This window comes from Microtus pennsylvanicus, chromosome 1, assembly GCF_037038515.1.
Source record: "Microtus pennsylvanicus isolate mMicPen1 chromosome 1, mMicPen1.hap1, whole genome shotgun sequence".
NCBI classification, from domain to species: domain Eukaryota; kingdom Metazoa; phylum Chordata; class Mammalia; order Rodentia; family Cricetidae; genus Microtus; species Microtus pennsylvanicus.
The window spans coordinates 211,379,696-211,398,206 of NC_134579.1; the positions used below are offsets into that span (position 1 = coordinate 211,379,696).

Here is an 18,511-nt window from a genome sequence, read left to right on the forward strand (position 1 = left end):
TTCTGTGTACACTGGACATTTGGGATCAGATGTAGCCCTTGCCTTCACACGAGTAGAGCCGTGACCGAGGAAGGTTGAGATCTGAGCAGCAGAGAAAGAAAGTGTTGTCCTGGCCCAGGCAGGTAGAAGAGAGACCACTCAGAGGTCTAGAAGGGGTCCTTCAGGATTTTTGTCTACGTTGACTTGGGGACTAGAACGACTTGGGCAAACGAGGCAACATAGGCAGAGGAACGGCAGGTGCATTGTTGTGAACCCCGAGGCTCTTATCTAGGGAATGGCACTAGCTTCATGTTTGGGATCCCAGGTGTGAGTCACTTTTGAGGTCTGGTGGTGAAGATCTGATTTTTGCCATTTGCTTCTGTCAGCATGGCCGCAGCACGGCCAGTCAGGAAGAGCAGTGCCACGGCTCACTGGTAAGCTAGTAGAGTGGTTGGGACATGCCAGACCGTGGTCATAATGAGAACCCCCAGAAGTGTTCCCAAGGAGACCCTGACGGGAGCTGCTGAGATAAGCATGGTGCCAGCCTCTGGGTGGAAGCGGTGGGCACCGCAGAGCCTGGAGATGCCGCTGCTCATGGTCACCAGGGCTCCTGAGTGCAAGCTGAACCTCTGCTGTGACCCCAGAAGCTGTTCTCGGGGTTTGGACTGTAACTCAGTTGTGTAAGCTATGGGATTAAATGGGTAGTTTTAGGTTCAGGCGAGGATCATCGGTCCTTCAGCCAGAAGGAAGAGGCTGAGGTGAAGGAGAAGAGGGGGAAACTGAGAAAAGCAACACAGGGCACACGGAGAGTTTATCCTGCCGACTGCAGCTCCTTCCTGCCGACATACTTTCGCTGGGGGTAGGTGATGCCGGAAAAGACTGTGTGGTGCAGTGTTAGAGTGGGCCGGAGGTGGAGGGAAGACTAGCCGAGTTGGAGGTGGCAGAGTCAGGGCACAGGGCCTGAGGAGTGTAGACTGATGGCTCTCACCCTCGCCCTTCCTATCCAGAGCTCTTGCCGTTTTAGCAGATAGAGAGCTTCGCCCTGTAGCCATGACGCCAGAAGTCCCAGAGCTCCCTGCAGCCTTGCACTGTGGGTTCAGCCCCAAGCTGCTCTTGCCCTGATGTGCCCCCGCATACTTTTGTAACCAGAGCAAAAGGGGTTAGCAAGAGACAGGAAATGAGTCAAAACCTGTGCTGCCAAACCACAAGGGCTATGCATCTAGGAATCAGCTGGAGGCTGCTGGAACACACATTCCTGACTCCACCCTCAGAAATACGGCTCAGCAGATCTGAGCTGGACCTGCCAACTTAGCGTTTCTAACTTGTCGCCAGGCGACCACACTTTGGAACCTTCTGGCCAGGACTCCATTCCTTTCCACCCATCTTCTACCCTGGATATTCCTGTGTGTGTCTCGGAGGGTGTCCTTGATTTCCCTGTGTTCCCAAGAGTGGGTTCCTTGTTAGCACTGATGTTACATTAGCTGTCGTGACATGATCGAGATAGTTGTGCCCGTCCTGTTCCACTCTGGGCTGGACTGCACTTTCTCTTGCTGTGCTCTGGCTTTCTACCCACGGCCTGTCTTCCCCTGTGGGTCAGAAGGAGCACAGATGGAGAAGATCCTCATGCCACACTGTGGTGCCGCTAGTCCCAGCGCAGTCACCACCGTATTAGGCCAAGTTGTGCAGAATTGCTGAAACCTTTCACTGTTTCTGGGTCTTTCTGCGGTGACCAGAGCTAGATGAGAACCACCTAGGCCGGGGACTCAGTTTCCTCACTGTGTTCCTGACTGGGTACTCAGTGACATGTTGAGTCAGCAGTCAGTAACTAAGCTACGTACGGCCTAGGTGATGTTTATAGCAGAGCGCTCTAGAGCCTGGGCCTGGACCCTCAGCTGCCACCTACTTAACAGAAGGGACTTCAGGCTGGGACTCAGGGAGACAGGCCAGTACTGGAGCAGTCACAATAGCCTCCGTTAGGAAGAATAGAAATGGGAGAATTTTGCTGGCATGGCATGGCCCATACTATAGTTAGGGGGCCTGCAGGTGCAGAGACCTGGGGATGCCAATCCTTGCAAGGTTGGGAGCATTGTTAGCAGAGTCAAGGGAGCCTGGCCTTAGCCTGCCCTAGCAGGGAATGAGCCACAGAGATGACCCAGCAGGTGCCAAATGCAGCATGACTATAGAGTTAGAAAGTCATCGTCTTGGCTCAGTGAGCATCATCATCATCATTATCCTGATCGTCATCCTGCTCTGCCTTTCTGCAGGTTGGCTCCCATCATCTGAGACTACACAGAGGCCTAGAGGCCAATGCCCCTGCTTTCGAAAGGTAAGGACCATAGGGTACCATCCAAGACCTTCCATCCTCCATTTAGATGGCAGGGCAAGGGGCGGGATGGTGAAAAGGGAACCCCAATCCCAAATCAAATCTGTCTCTTGCTTTCTTTGGCCCTTTACCCAAGAAAGGAGTTTATAAAATGAGATATGTTTTTTTTTTTGCTTGTTCTCAAGTCTTCTTAAAAATGAATTCATCAATGTGTAGGCAGCACACTAAAATTATTTTATCTTATTACTCCTGATTATTAAGGGATAATCTGAATTATATCCGCACTATTTCTGGTTAAAAGTAACATATTAAGATTTTTAAGTATAGAAAGGTGTAAAGTAAAAGAATATGCAAACTCCCAAGTCCCTCTCAGTTTTACCCATTGTCAATTATTTATGTATCCTAGACAAAAAGCTTTGGCATATACATTTCATTTTAAAAGAAAATAGACAATTGGACTATAACACCGTTTTACACCCTGCTTAGGGAAAACCAGTGCCAGCTTGAGCCATTTATAATCTGTACTTGGATAGTTAATAGCTCCTTTAAAAGATTTTGTTTTTAAGCCGAGCGGTGGTGGCACATGCCTTTAATCCCAGCACTCGGGAAGCAGAGGCAGGCGGATCTCTGTGAGTTCGAGGCCAGCCTGGTGTGCAAGAGCTAGTTCCAGGACAGCCCCGCCCCCCCGCAAAAGACAGAAAAAAAATTGTTTTTAATCTGAGTACTAATTTTTAAGATCTTAAATTTCACAAAAATTCTCAAAAGTAACTGAGTACTGTATCCATTCCTCCTAAAGCCTCATTGAGCTTCACATTTGTTTATAAACTTTCTGAAATCCACGTTAATGCTGGTAATGTGAGCACCCCAGGGACTCCCTAGTTAGATGTATAAATGGCGGGCTTTCTGTGTGACACACTCAGGTGTGGTAAACATGACACACGCAGAGTTATCCTGATTGACTAGACGTTCCCAGGATATATATGAGTGTAGACTGAAATTCTAACAAGGGGCTGGTCCTGCTGGATTTGTTCCATCAGAGCCTCCCTTATGCCAAAAAGGCACATCTCATATGGACATGAAAAATATCATCTTATTTTTAGACTAAAGGGAAACAAAGGGGAATCCCTTCCCAGGTGCCAAGCTCTGGCCTTCTTTAGTTCTCTTTAATTCTTGCAACTTCCCTGCTCAGGGATGGGGAGCTGAATTTTTCAAAGGAGAGAGTACAGGATCTGCTCCAGAGAGTCAGCTTTGGTGTCACCAAAAGACAATAGCTGAGCTGTGGCCTCCCTCTTCCAACCTTGGGATTTGGAACCCTCTGAGAGGGGACACAGAGGTCAGACAGGGAGATCAGGCCCCTATGGGTCTTATTCCCGAGAAGCTGCCTGGCAGGGTGTGGCTTGGATATGTGGCTAGCATGGGACTCGGCCACCCATGATAGGTACAACCAGCTACCCAGAGTACCTCAGTGGAAACAGGACATACGTGTCTGACCTTAGACAGAGACTGATACATCTTCTCTGGGAAATCCCTAAGAGCAGAACCTCCAAGTCCATCTCTTCTTGTCCCTTTCTTGATCAGCCAAGACCCTCCCTGTAGTGGAACCAGTGGCCTTGGAGAGAATTTCACCCCTCACTTGGGTTAACTAGTCCGCAGACAAGCTTAGATAAAACTACCCACTTTTAAATCTTTCTATATCACGTGATATCACTCGACACAAGGAGAAGAATATTTTTTATTCTCAGGCTAAAATTAGTTCTTTATGAAATTAAAAATAATTATATTTATAAAATAAATGTCAGAAAGTAAATTGTAGAAACTTGGAAAAAAAGAAAAACGTTAAAAGAAGAAAAACAAATTTAACATTCTTCCCACTTTTAATACCACAGTGTATATCTTTCCATATATATATTTTTTTTACATGTAAAAATTTTCATTTTTCGGGGCTGGAGAGATGGCTCCATGGTGAAAAGAGTACTGGCTGCTCTTCCAGGGGTCCTGAGTTCAATTCCCAGCAACTACATGGTGACTCACAACTACTTGTAATGAGATCTGACGCCCTCGTCTGTTGTGAAGGTGAACATGCAGGCAAAACACTGTATAATAAATAAATCTTTTTAAAAAATTCATTTTTCTATGTTTACATGTAAAAATATTGTAAATTTACATTAAAAACTTCCATAGATGCCGGACGGTGGTGGCGCACGCCTTTAATCCCAGCACTCGGGAGGCAGAGGCAGGCGGATCTCTGTGAGTTCGAGACCAGCCTGGTCTACAAGAGCTAGTTCCAGGACAGGCTCCAAAACCACAGAGAAACCCTGTCTCGAAAAACCAAAAAAAAAAAAAAAAAAAAAAAAACTTCCATAGAAAAATTACACTATTAAGTTCTATTTATGTGTCTTATTTTTGCATTGTATTTTCCTATTTTTAAAACCACAACATTGAAACATTGCTAAGATTAAAATTATTAAGGCCCTTTTGCTAAGCAAGTCAACGCATGCCTGTTATCCCAGCATTTGAGAAATGAAGGCTAGGACATCAAGTGCTCAAGGCCATCCTTAACTGTGTAGTGAGACCCGCCTGGGCTATATTAAACCCAAGGAAAAATAAAGTTACGTTTAGCGAACTTGGGATAAAGATTAAGAACTGGAGCCTCTGTGATGTTTGAGATGTGGATTGGATGGTTTGTGACACCATCTAGTTGGGTTTCACGGTGAAACGCAGCACCTGGGAGGAGGTTGGCCTCTGAGGTAGAGGTCGAAGTTCATCCCCCAGGGTTTCGAACTAGGAAAAGGAGGGACAGAAAGTAGCAGCTCTGGGTTAACTCTGGAGGTAGCTGTGCTGTGAACCCTTATGGCCGTTCACAAAAGACGGGGAGCATTTATAGAAGGACCAGTACAGCTTCATCTAAAGTCTCACATTCTAAACATTACTGTCCCAAACCTCCATTCAAACAGCCTGGACTGACTTACACCCAGTGAGTTTCACATGAGCGGTGCTGGTAGCCAGGAGGAAGGAGTTTTCCTCCCCTGTATGCTTGGGAGTAAGGGACATGGCTGGTCCCAGACCTGCAATGCTGAGATGGAGGTGCAGGTTGCCCGGCCTCGGGTGCCTTGGAGTTACCGCCACCCCTGATACCGTTGCAGGCACATGGTGCTTCTGAAGGAACAGTATGGCAAGCAGGTGGTCGTGAACCTGCTGGGAAGCAGAGGTGGTGAGGAGGTGCTCAACAGGGCCTTCAAGGTAATGCTCACCTTCCTGCCCAGCCGGGGGTGGGCGGGGAGGGGCAGAGTCGGGGCCCACTCACCTGGTAGTACCGGGAGACCCAGGCAGCCCTGCTCGCAAGGGTACTGAGGATAGGTAAATACCCTGTGTAGGTTTTTAGAGCCTAGCGCTGGATGACTTAGGCTCTTAATGCTTTCAGTTTATTTTCTATGAGCCGAGGGGTGGGAGAATGGGTTCAGTCTAAACAGAACTGTTTCCCCGAGCTCCACGTGGGCAGAGAGGCCTCCCATGCTCCCCCTAAGATGTGTTCTCCAGGCCAGAACAGAAGGGCAGCCTAGCACTGGCCCAGCACCTTGGAGGCCCCACCTGCCAGCACCCATGGCATTGTGCTGAGTTGCTGCTGAATGTCTTGGTTCAAAGCAGACCCTGTGTGGCTTCCTTCTGCCTGGATGGCCTTCAAGTCTCGTGTTTGGGTTGCCAGGCGAGGCCTTGTGCCAGCTCCTAGCAGGCTCCTTCCAATTCCTGGGTGCCCAGTTCAGAGCAGAGTGGATCCTGACAGGGTGAGGAAGCAGAGGGGGCTGCTGACTCCACTCTGGCCTCTCAGCCACAGGACCCACGAGCTGATGGTCTTCTATCGAAGACTCAGTGACCTGAGACAGCCTCCCTGCAGAGACTCCATAGCCTCTGCCTCGTAGGAAAAGGCTCTCTGGTTGTGTTAAGTTCAAAGGAGTCCTTTGTGGAGACACCCTAAGGTCACCTTGGTAGAGATGTGACCTTTGTGACTTCCACTGCCCCCCTAACCCTTGTCTACAGGAAGTCACATCCAGCCGGAGTGCCATTTGTCTCTTCTTAGAAAAGCTGCATGCTGCGGGGAGCAGGAGTTCGCTGGCTTCCAATTGTCTTTGGCCAGACTTGCTTTTCCTGTTTAGTTTGTTGCTATGAGCAACAAGCTCAAGAAATATCTCCTCCCACTTCTCTTGGCAGCAATGCTGACTGCTTATTTTAAGGAAGGTGAGGGGAAAGGGGCAACAGAGAAAATCAACCTCATTATCTCTCTCCAACGAAAAAAACGCAAATCTTTCATGCTATAGAAAAGACAGGCCAGCCCCTCCCCCAGCTGGTGGCAATGCCCTGGCACTGGAGGGAAGGCCTCCTTTATCCCCGGAGGACAGAGATGTCCCAGGAGTTACGGATGGTTCCTGAACAGGTAGAACTAACACTACTTGGAGACAGGCCATGACTCTCTCTCCTGAGCTTCCCTTACCAGAGAGAAGCCAGAGCCTAGCGGGCAGCCTGGGCCCCAGCCGTTATCATTCCATAGCTGGGCAAGGCCACCAAATTGTTTTAGTTGCATAGGCTTCATTTTCCCCAACAAGACTTTCTTGAAGGTGGCAGAATGTATCCAGTTGCATTCTGGCTGGCTGGAGCGATCCAGGGTCCTCCTAGTTCTTTGGAGCTCTCAGAACCTCTGGATGGGCAGGTGTTGGGTTAATATAGTGAGGTCCAGAGACAGGAGGCTGAAGAAGGCAGGCAGCCTGTCTCCTACTCCAGGGTGCTTTGGTGAGCAGGCTGAGGAAGTTTGCCAGGCTAGGGAGGCCGTATGGGGAAAGGAGGCCTCCCCTCTGTGAGGCGTGTCCTGACCCACCCATAGCCCTGATAAGTCTCTCTCTGTGCCCCCACTTTCCCTCCGTGTCCCCCACCTTTACTCGGGGTCTCAGGCTGCACTGCTCTGCACATCCTGCCAGCCATCTTAGTCTGGAGACTCAACTATTGCTGAGCCCATCCTCCTCGGGCTGGTGCCTGTCTGGATGGGGCTGGTTACCAGGGCAACAGGAGCTAGATTATGAGCTACATGGTCTGCCACATGTCGCTGTTCTTGAGGGCTGGGCACTTGGGCCACCTGAAGAACAGCTCTAAGCTTCCCTCACCTGGGCCCCAGGAAGAGTGGGATGTCCCCCAGAGAAACACCCCTGCTGTGACCTCTTTTGCCCAAGGGGGACCTTTTGCTCTTCTGCAGGCAAGATGTTCTTTGTGTCCTCTGTGCCCTTCAACCCTGCCCCCCAGGTTTTTGTCTTCTGTTTCCCTTTCAAGGTCAGGGCCAGTCTACCAGCTGATGTGACCAAAGCACCCAAGCCACCAGAGGACACCACCAGCCCCACCTTGCCTTTGCTTCCCGCTCCTTCTGTCAGCAGGCTCACACTCTCCCCTTTCCCTTTACAGAAGTTGCTCTGGGCTTCTTGCCACGCAGGCGACACGCCTATGATAAATTTTGACTTCCATCAGTTTGCCAAAGGCGGGAAGCTAGAGAAATTGGAGAACCTGTTGAGGCCTCAGTTAAAGTTACACTGGGATGACTTTGGCGTGTTTGCGAAGGGCGAGAATGTAAGTCCACGGTGAGTCTCAGTGGGGGCTGCGGAGGCTGGGGGACCCCTTAGCTCATGCACCTCAGCAGGGATCCTCTTCCTCCCTGACTGACCGGCTCCACTGTTGTTTCCCGAATCATAAGCTCTGTGATGTTGGGGTTCTGAGGCCCCGATCTTCTCTCCTCCCTCCTCTGTAGGCAGACACATGCTTCTGAATTTAGTGAGAAGGCAATGCCCGGTTTTCTGGGAAAAGACGTTTCTGAACATAAAGGGCTGTATTCCAGCCTTGAAGTCAAAACTGGTGATGTAGCTCAGTGGGTAGAGTGCCTGCCTAGCATGCATGGATCCCTGGGTTCAGTCCCAGCATCCGGCAGTACTGAGGTGGGGGTGCACACCTATCACTCCAGGCTTGGGAAGTAGACCTAGAAGGGTTAGAAGTCTGAGATCATGCACAGTGAGTTCTAGGCTATCCTGGGCTACCTGAGACTCTGTCTCAGAAACAAAAACAAGCAGCCACAAACCCAACCAACCAGGCAAGCACACTCCCCCTCCCTCCCCGAGCTCAGATGACATGACATGACTTAGCCACATTGGGACAGGACCTATGAGGTGAGCGGGTGCAAAGCCACGGTGCCACGTCACTGGGCTGTGAGTCACCCTGTTCTGAGTCGAATGCAACGGAGGTCCAGCTTCCTCAAGCCACAGTCCGTCATCAGGAGATCTCAGGTGTCTGAAATCACTTCCTCACAGAAACTCCCTAGTCCCCTCACTGCAGACACGGTCACCATCACTCACAGACACATGCGGAGCAGTGAGAACTTTGCCACCCAGTGGGCTGAACAAGGCCATGCTTTGCCGCCTTGTCTCGGTTCTTACTGTAAAAGGTACCTATTTATTTATTGCTATGATTTCCACATTTTGGGGCTTCTCTTGGGTGATGTCCCTGTTTAACCTCAATGCCAAGGCAATGCCTGGCTTTACAAACACTGGGTACCTTCAGACAAGAGCTGCAGTGCGGTGGCGGAGGGTCGCCTTAGTGAGACAGCGGCATGCAGGTGCCACTTGAGTTACAGTGGTGTCACCGTCTCGAAAAAACCATTCTGTGTGAAACCCCCATAAAACTGCAAAACGAAAGGTTGAGTTGCACCATCCCAAGTTTGCCTGCCTGTGTATATTACCAGTGTGTGTTTAAACAAAAGCATGCAAAGCAAGGTCCTTATTGAGCAGCTGATGCAGTGCCAGAGACTCGGGTCTCAGCTTCTCCCAGGAGTCTCTGCTATGGAGTATCCATAAGGCCTGTAGGATGTCATCGTTGTAGATAGCAGGACCCAGCTGTGCTTACGATGATGTGGGGGTGTGGGCTGCTGAGAGCGTGTTCTCTGGTCTGCCTGTCAATCCTGCAGTCCAGGATCTCTGGGGATGGGTACTGGGCTGTGCTGAGCTGCCAGGGAGGAGGCAGGGGGCCCTCTTGTGGAGTAGAGAGACCGAGGCCATGTGTGATCCTTCCATGTCTCCTGGCCCTAAGTTTCCAGGAAGGCACTCTGCGGATGAACTGTCTTGACTGCCTGGACAGAACCAACACTGTACAGTGCTTCATTGCCCTGGAGGTGAGTTCCTTGGGCCTTTTCTGTCAAGTCTTGGGCTGTGGGTGGGGCAAAAGTGGCTTTACTGGGCTGACTTTGCAGTGATAAGTCAGGTGACGGGGATGTGGAGGGGGAGCATTTAGAGTGGTTTCCTCGGTGGCTTCCTGCATGTTCCATTATAGACCTTTCTCTTATTTGTACGCATGCTGAGATGCGTCCCAGACACTGGGTGTGGCCCGAGGGTTGCAGGTGCCCTTAAGAAACTGATATTCTGCCGGGCGGTGCTGGCGCACGCCTTTAATCCCAGCACTCGGGAGGCAGAGGCAGGCGGATCTCTGGGAGTTCGAGGCCAGCCTGGTCTACAAGAGCTAGTTCCAGGACAGGCTCCAAAACCACAGAGAAACCCTGTCTCGAAAAACCAAAAAGAAAAAAAAAGAAACTGATATTCTATAAAGAGATAGTCCTGACTATCCTCCAGAGCCAAGGCAGTATGAGACCAGCTGAGACGACTGGTCCCAAAGCCTGGGGAGGGACTACCTGTGTGCCACTGTGCCTACCTGCCTGGCTGGCCTCTTACAGTTTCATCTATGCCACCTATTGCCCCCCCCTCCCTCCCAACAGTGATGGCACCTAGCAGTCAAAGAGGGGCTGGGAAGATGGTCTAAGCCAAGCTGGAGTCGGGGTGGGGGAGGGGTGCTTCTCTGCAGCTGATGTTCCTCATGGGCAGTCTGATGAGCAAGGTGCTCACTCGGAGGCACTGGAAGGTTTCCTAGTGATAACCATAGTTGGTTTCTCTCCCAGGTCCTTCATCTGCAGCTTGAGAGCCTGGGGCTGAATTCAAAGCCCATCATTGACCGCTTTGTGGAGTCCTTCAAAGCCATGTGGTCTCTGAATGGGCACAGTCTGAGCAAGGTGTTCACAGGAAGCAGGGCCCTGGAAGGAAAGGCCAAGGTAGGGGCGGGCCAGGGGTGGTGGGAGGCCAAGGTAGGGGCGGGCCAGGGGTGGTGGGAGGCCAAGGGAGGGCCGATTGGGGGAGCAGGAATGAAAGCCCCTTAGATCCCTCTCACTGAGTGTTTGTGCCCACGCAGGTGGGGAAACTGAAGGATGGGGCCCGATCCATGTCTCGTACCATCCAGTCCAGCTTCTTTGACGGGGTGAAGCAAGAGGCCATCAAGCTCCTGCTGGTTGGGGATGTCTACAATGAAGAGTCCACAGACAAAGGAAGGATGCTTCTGGACAACACGGCCCTTCTGGGTAATGCATGCCCACCCTTGCCTGGGCTGTCCACAGCCTTGAGGGGACGGCAAGGCTCGTGAGTGGCGCCTCCAACAGACCACCCCTTGGACAGCATTAGAGGGTCCCTGCAGTCTGGGCTGCAGAAAGAACGCGTCTTTTATGCTTCCTAACAGTGACACCCAGGATCCTGAAGGCCATGACAGAACGCCAGTCAGAATTCACGAATTTCAAGCGGGTCCAAATTGCTGTGGGGACCTGGAATGTGAACGGAGGGAAGCAATTCCGTACCAATCTCCTGGGCACAGCGGAGCTCACGGACTGGCTTCTGGATGCCCCCCGGCTCTCAGGAGCAGTGGACTCTCAGGGTGAGAATGGTAACTTGGGAAAGGCCAAGCAGGGCTCCCCACAACCTGTCACAGCAGCTTGACTTTGCACGCATTGCCGTGTAAAGTTTGGTACTGATATTTGCATTTTCCTTTATCCACATGTTTAAAAGCACCATGGTCTCACCTTCTAGAATGCTGACTGGCGGTATTATGTTAACTTCAAGACACCTTTTCTTTTCCAAGTACTTGGAGGGGTTTGTGGGGAGTCTTCTGCCTTTCTCTAAACATGCAGAGATTTTGTGGTCCAGGGCTAACAGGCAGGATAGTTGTCATCTGTAGCTGTGGCCTCTAGACTGTGCTGCCATCAGGAACCGGCTAGAGCAAGGCATGTGGAGGGTGTTGGGCATTGATGCAGCCCTTGTTCTCCAAGCCCACGCCTGCACAGACAGTCCTGGTCTGGAACTCTGCACTCCTAAATGCTAGGGCGGCTGAAATTTTTCAGTACTGCTGTGACGTCACATGGGGGCGGGGACACGGTGTCACAGGAGAGAGTGTTCCACTGCTGATCTGCCATGATGAGTCACAGTCGGAGCACAGCAAACTGAAGATGTGTAGAACTGTGTGTGTGTGCGTGTGTGCGTGTGTGTGTGTGCGTGTGTGTGTGTGTGTGTGTGTGTGTGACGGTGTACATGACACAGATGAATTCCTTGTATAGAATTGGGTGTCTTCCCCAAGATATCTCATTGCCTGTGTGCAGATAGTCCTAAATCTAGAATCTAAAACTCCTCTGTCCTAAGCATTTGGCAAGATTACTTAGCTTGCAGCAGCAGCGTTCATGGAGGCCTGGCTGCTTCCTGCATTCCAAAACAAAGAACAGGTTCACACCTGGGTGATAAGTGATTCATGGTTTAATACAGGTGGCCTCTCTTGTCACATACCCATGTAACCCTCACCTCAGGAAAGGAAGGAAGGGGTCAGGGTCTGCAGTTCAGGGTCACCATATCTGTGGTGGTTTGTGTTAGCATAGTCGTCTGAATGACCCCAGAGCTAGCCCAGTACTGCCAAGGGAACCGAGGTGAGTTTCCTAATGCCATAATGGCCCCCTCCTTCTGCCTGGATAATAGGATGTGGTTAAGCTAGACCCCAGTGGCAGTCTGGCAGCGATATTATGGGGAAGATGGCCGTAAACTCCCTGGAAACCCACCAGGCTCAGGATAAACGTGCATTTTGACCTTACTGTTGCCAACTAGCTCAGACAGAGAAGCTGGTATCTCATTTAAAGAGCAGAAAAGGCAACTCTATGCTTTCGGCCCATTCAGCTACGGTGCTATGTGCCCAGCAGAGAAGAACACGGAGAGCTGGCTGGATTTTCGCCGCAGAGGCTCCTTCCTCCTGCATTTGGAACACTGTCTGCTCTTGATGGCTCAGGCACACGTGTGTCTGAAGAAGTGCCTGGGAGGTCCAGTAAACCGCTGCAGGGATTCTGTGAAGCAGTGGCCTCCTTTGTAGAAAGGAGGGGCAGCTCCAGGCTCACTGTGCTCTGTGGCCAGGCCTCTCCTGGGCAGTGTCTCCTGTGACCATAAGCAACCACCCCCAGATCAACCTGAAAAACACCGGGGAGCCACAAAATGAATAGGAATGTTGTTGTTCCTGCTCACTTACGGTCTGGCTAGAGAGACATGCCACCAGGAAGGGTGAGAGGGTGCTGTTCTTTTGAGGGACCAGACTGAACCAAGTGTTTCACTCGCGGTATCCAATTAAAAATGCTACCTTACCTGGTGACACGACAGTTGCCCCTTTGTAGAGGAGCAGCCAGAGAGGTTCACAGGCTGCTCCAGGCCGAATACAGGGAAGGGCAGAGGTGAGCAATCAGCACAGGAGGGAAGTGGGGGCAGGCTCCAGTGCCTGGACCCCTGTGAGTGGCCAGGTACGGTGGGTTCCAGCAATGAACAGGCACGGGCATGCAGAAGGAAAAGGACTCCATGAAACAGGAACACAAGGTCTGGCAGTTCTGATTCCTTTGCTCTCTTGCCTTGCTCCCCAGGTGACGGCAGCCCCGCTGACATATTTGCCGTGGGGTTTGAAGAGATGGTGGAGCTGAGTGCGGGAAATATTGTCAATGCCAGGTAAGGGGCCAGGGAGGAAGAGCAAGGTATCCCTGGACCAGATGCCTTGCCAGTATCAGGGCTCCAGGTACCCCTAGAGCCAGCCTGTTTCTGGGCCAGCAGCCCATGGCTCTGGCTGTCTGGGTCCTCCTGGCTACATTCCCTGCACACACTGGCTGATGGAGACTCTGGTCCTCTCCTTCCTGCACACACTGGCTGATGGAGGCTCCGGTCCTCTCTTCCTGCACACACTGGCTGATGGAGGCTCCGGTCCTCTCTTCCTGCACACACTGGCTGATGGAGGCTCTGGTCCTCTCTTCCTGCACACACTGGCTGATGGAGGCTCTGGTCCTCTCTTCCTGCACACACTGGCTGATGAAGGCTCTGGTCCTCTCTTCCTGTACACACTGGCTGATGAAGGCTCTGGTCCTCTCTTCCTGCACACACTGGCTGATGAAGGCTCTGGTCCTCTCTTCCTGCACACACTGGCTGATGGAGGCTCTGGTCCTCTCTTCCTGCACACACTGGCTGATGGAGGCTCTGGTCTTCTCTTCCCTGCACACACTGGCTGATGGAGGCTCTGGTCCTCTCTTCCTGCACACACTGGCTGATGGAGGCTCTGGTCCTCTCTTCCCTGCACACACTGGCTGATGGAGGCTCCGGTCCTCTCTTCCCTGCACACACTGGCTGATGGAGGCTCCGGTCCTCTCTTCCCTGCACACACTGGCTGATGAAGGCTCTGGTCCTCTTTTCCTCCTGATTGAACAAACAAAAGGAGGCACTGGTGTGTCTTTTGTGAAGTGTTCCAGCCTGGGTGTTGTGTTATGGCTAAGTCACGCTGCCTTGGGGGCAGGAAGTGTTTCAAGGAGATTGCCTGGGAAGAAGTGAGGAGGATTAGCACCCTGTGGGGGTTGCTAAGAAGTGCCCCCTCTTCACACCAGGCAGAAAGGGAGACTCCAAACTACTGGGTCAAGACTTACTATAAAGTCAACCAGACATTCACCCTCCATAAGTGACTGTCTTATTTCAAGGAACTCTTTAATTTTTAACATCGTGTGTGTCTACGCACACACCATTGCACCACAGTGCCATGTGGAGGTCAGAGCATGACTTATGGGAACTGATCTCTCCTTCCACTTTGTGGGTCTTGGAGCTTGAACTCAGGATGTCAGGTTTGGTGGCAAGTTCTTTTACCCACTGGGCCATCTCATCATCCCTTAAGGAGATTTTAGAATTAATAAAGCAGGCTCTGGGGTGATCTTAGCAGAAGATCCTTATTGTGCTTGGGTGTCAGGGACCGGGGAAGCCACTGTGGTGTGTGAGATACAATCAGAGCTGGGCCTGGTGTCGCAGACCTGTCACACCAGCTACTCAGGAGGCTGAGGTAGAAGCAAGATCCAGGTCTGCCTGCGCTACAGAGTAAGTTCAAGTCCAGCCTGGGCTTGTTAATGAGTTACTGTCTCAGAAAGTGAAAAAGAGGGTTGCTGCTGCTCAGTAGTAGTTTCCTGGCCTGGCATGCGCAATGCCCTAGGTTCAATCCCCACTACCACCAAAAACTCAAAAATAAAGCAAAAACGTGTCGAAGTTTGTGGGAGGGATTGATGCCTGGCACTTGTGTTGGGGTACAGGCAGCGTGAAATAAAACCCGTAGAAAAGACGCATGGAGGCCACAGGGTGGGCAGTGGGAAACGGGTGCTTCCCACCAGCAGCATGAGGCATCTCTGACTTCTTTGCCTTCTCAGCACCACCAACAGGAAGATGTGGAGCGAGCAACTGCAAAAAGCCATCTCCCGGTCCCATAGGTACATCCTCCTGACCTCGGCGCAGCTGGTGGGCGTCTGTCTTTATATCTTTGTACGCCCCTACCACGTCCCATTCATCAGGTAAGAGCACGTAGTTTATGAGCATCTGGGGACACTTGTGAGTCTGGGTTTTGTTCTGTGACTTCCTCCCATGCCCACCTCCCCCGACTCCAGCAGGAAACAGGACCAGCCTTTATTCTCAGTACACAGAGCAAGTCTCCTGAGGGAAAATGGGCTTGAATTGAATATTGTCTGGCAATTAAAAAGTCACCAGGGGAAAATCCTAACTCAGGAAACTGGCCTCCTTGGAGGAGTCAGGACCGATATCAAGCAAGCTCAGGCAGGGTGAGGAGCGGGTGTCTCACTCACTTTTCCTAGACAGGAATGCTCTGAGCAAGTGCTGAGCGGACTGCTCTGGGAATCTCCAGTGAGTTGTCTCTGTAGAATTCTAGGTAGGATCCATTTACCTCGTCATCACCTCTCTAAGGTGAGGGCTTTGCAAGTGTGAGGAAAGGTTAGCCCCAGGAAATGGGCGTCTCTAGGAGAGGGTGTGTGTACGTTAGGCACTGGAGGAGTTCGCCTTTTTCTGGCTTTCTCATCCTCTCCTGTTGCTGCATGGTCTTGCTGGTGGCCTGGGGGTTACTAATTGCTAGTGAGTATCCTGAGACCTAGCCAAGCACCTCCTCCATCTAGGGAGGGCCACTTGAATGCCCTATGGTGGCCCTTGGCCTCTTCATTCATCATCTTCTATACCTTAGAAACACAGCCAAGACCCTACTCCTGTCACTGTGGTACTGGGACAGCTTGGTCGCGTCCCAGGTTTAGTAGAAGTCTGGGTAAAGGTTCACGGTAAGTCCTAGGGAGGGGTGAGGTGGAAGAGTGGCAGATGTTCCAAGCCTGCCTGAGGACTTCCCACCTTGCCCTCAGTTTCCTGTCCTTTGGCCTTGTGGCTGTTTGACCCAACCCTTGGGCAAGTTATCACCCCCAGCTTGTTTCCCAAGTCGCAAGTATAACAGCAGTCTCCAACTGTGGCCTGCTCACAGAAACATGGAGTAGCCAACCATCTGGTCCTGGGACCTTACACACTGATGTTGGCAGAGACTGCTTGTTCGTTCCTGGCCACCCAGACCCAAAATAATCACAGAAACTGTATTAATTAAAACACTGCTTGGCCAGTCACTTAAGTGTATTGATAGCTAGCTCTTATATCTTAAATTAACCCATTTCGATTAATCTGTGTATTACTATGTGGTTGTGGTCTACTGTTTGGCGTCTGTCTCCTACGGCAGTTACATGGCTTCTCTTTGACTCTGCTTTCTTCTCTGTCTGCTTGGAATTCCCACCTTGCTCTATTCTGCTCAGCCACTGACTGAAACAGCCCTATTCATTAACCAATAAAAGCAACACATATGCAGAAAGACTTCCCACACCACACTGACACATTTCCCCAGTGCATTTGACCAAGGGCATTATGGGACCAACTCCTGGGTCAGCTTCAAGCCTGTTTCCTGGTTCTCAAAGTTGTCCATCATGAAAGCTGAGGGGTGGGGAGGCACAGCAGGGAGACACTGTGTCCTGGTTAGGATTTCCTATTGCTGTGAAGAGACCATGATCACAGCCACTCTTATAAAGGGAACATTTAACTGAGGGTGGCTCCCTTCCAGTTTCAGAGGTTCAGTCCATTATGATCACGAAGGGGAGCAGGGAACATGGTGGTATGTAGGCAGACATGGTGCTGGAGCTGAGAGAACATCTTGCAGGCAACAGGAAGTTGACTGACTGTCACACTGAGGGAAGCTTGAGACAAAGAGACCTCAAAGCCCTCCTCCACAGTGACATACTTCCTGCAACAAGGCCACACCTCCTAGTAGTGCCACTCCCTTTGGGGACCATTTTCTTTGAACCCTTCACATGCTCGCTGCTTCTGCTGGGGAGAGAATGGGGCAGACACAGGAGTATATGTCGGTAGCCTCACAGGATACTGGTGGAGGACCTGACAGCCCCTTCTTACCTGACAGAGATGCCTCCCACTCAGGCTGTGCTCAGCGGTGAGGACCGTTGACCACCGTCATTGATCTCCAGGCTCTCAGCTACAGGCCATTTCCTGTGGTCTCATAGGTTCATATCTTCCCACAGCCCACAGAACGTGCTATTCTTGTTTTACAGGGATGTGGCCATCGACACCGTGAAGACTGGCATGGGGGGAAAGGCGGGGAATAAGGGCGCCGTGGGCATCCGCTTCCAGTTCCACAGCACCAGCTTCTGCTTCATCTGCAGCCACCTGACGGCCGGGCAGTCTCAGGTGAAGGAGAGGAACGAAGACTACAGGGAGATCACTCACAAGCTCTCGTTCCCTGCGGTGAGTGGTATGTGGGTTGGCTGTGTACTGGCTGTGCAGTTTGGCTGTGCACTGGTTGGCTGTGCACTGGTGGCTGTGCACTGGTTGGCTGTGCACTGGATGGCTGTGCAATTGTTGGTTGTGTGCTGGTTGTACACTGGTGGGCTGTGCAGTGGGTGGCTGTGCACTTGTTGGCTGTGTGCTGGTTGTACACTGGTTTGCTGTGCACTGGTTGGCTGTGCACTGGTTGTACACTGGTTGGCTGTGCGCTGGTTGGCTGTGTGCTGGTTGTACACTGGTTGGCTGTGCGCTGGTTGGCTGTGTGCTGGTTGTACACTGGTTGGCTGTGCACTGGTTGACTGTGCGCTGGTTGTACACTGGTTGGCTGTGCAGTGGGTGGCTGTGTGCTGGTTGACTGTGCGCTGGTTGTACACTGGTTGGCTGTGCGCTGGTTGGCTGTGTGCTGGTTGTACACTGGTTGGCTGTGCACTGGTTGGCTGTGCACTGGTTGGCTGTGCACTGGTTGGCTGTGCACTGGTTGTACACTGGTTGGCTGTGCGCTGGTTGGCTGTGTGCTGGTTGTACACTGGTTGGCTGTGCGCTGGTTGGCTGTGTGCTGGTTGTACACTGGTTGGCTGTGCACTGGTTGACTGTGCGCTGGTTGTACACTGGTTGGCTGTGCAGTGGGTGGCTGTGCACTGGTTGACTGTGCGCTGGTTGTACACTGGTTGGCTGTGCGCTGGTTGGCTGTGCGCTGGTTGTACACTGGTTGGCTGTGCACTGGTTGGCTGTGCACTGGTTGGCTGTGCGCTGGTTGGCTGTGTGCTGGTTGTACACTGGTTGGCTGTGTGCTGGTTGTACACTGGTTGGCTGTGTGCTGGTTGTACACTGGTTGGCTGTGCGCTGGTTGGCTGTGTGCTGGTTGTACACTGGTTGGCTGTGCACTGGTTGGCTGTGCACTGGTTGGCTGTGCACTGGTTGGCTGTGCACTGGTTGGCTGTGCGCTGGTTGTACACTGGTTGGCTGTGCAGTGGGTGGCTGTGCACTGGTTGGCTGTGCACTGGGCCAGCCTGCTCAGTTCTGCCACATGTGGCTTTCTAGATTGCTAAGTGGAGCCCCACCCTCACTCCCATCACCCCCATGAGAATCTCCACCGTGGGAGAGGGGAGGTGTGCTGTCATTCTCAGAAGAGGGGCTGAGTCCTCTAGTGTTCTATCACCTCCTACCTCAACTT

General features: G+C 51.8%; 1 protein-coding gene across 13 annotated transcripts in view; it reads left to right on the forward strand.

Moving 5' to 3' along the window:
- Synj2 (synaptojanin 2) overlaps positions 1-18,511 on the forward strand; it is a 101,544-nt gene that overhangs the window by 59,471 nt on the left and 23,562 nt on the right. For 11 of the 13 annotated variants that reach the window (XM_075950385.1, XM_075950425.1, XM_075950464.1 and 8 more), the window contains 10 exons: positions 2,244-2,305; positions 5,446-5,542; positions 7,745-7,917; positions 9,413-9,494; positions 10,272-10,421; positions 10,559-10,724; positions 10,880-11,071; positions 13,077-13,158; positions 14,880-15,020; positions 17,106-17,298. In XM_075950385.1, the coding sequence (XP_075806500.1) occupies positions 2,244-2,305; positions 5,446-5,542; positions 7,745-7,917; positions 9,413-9,494; positions 10,272-10,421; positions 10,559-10,724; positions 10,880-11,071; positions 13,077-13,158; positions 14,880-15,020; positions 17,106-17,298 (1,338 nt within the window). The remainder of the gene's footprint in view (positions 1-2,243; positions 2,306-5,445; positions 5,543-7,744; positions 7,918-9,412; positions 9,495-10,271; positions 10,422-10,558; positions 10,725-10,879; positions 11,072-13,076; positions 13,159-14,879; positions 15,021-17,105; positions 17,299-18,511) is intronic. The other 2 variants (XM_075950494.1, XM_075950500.1) reach the window with 1 other exon arrangement.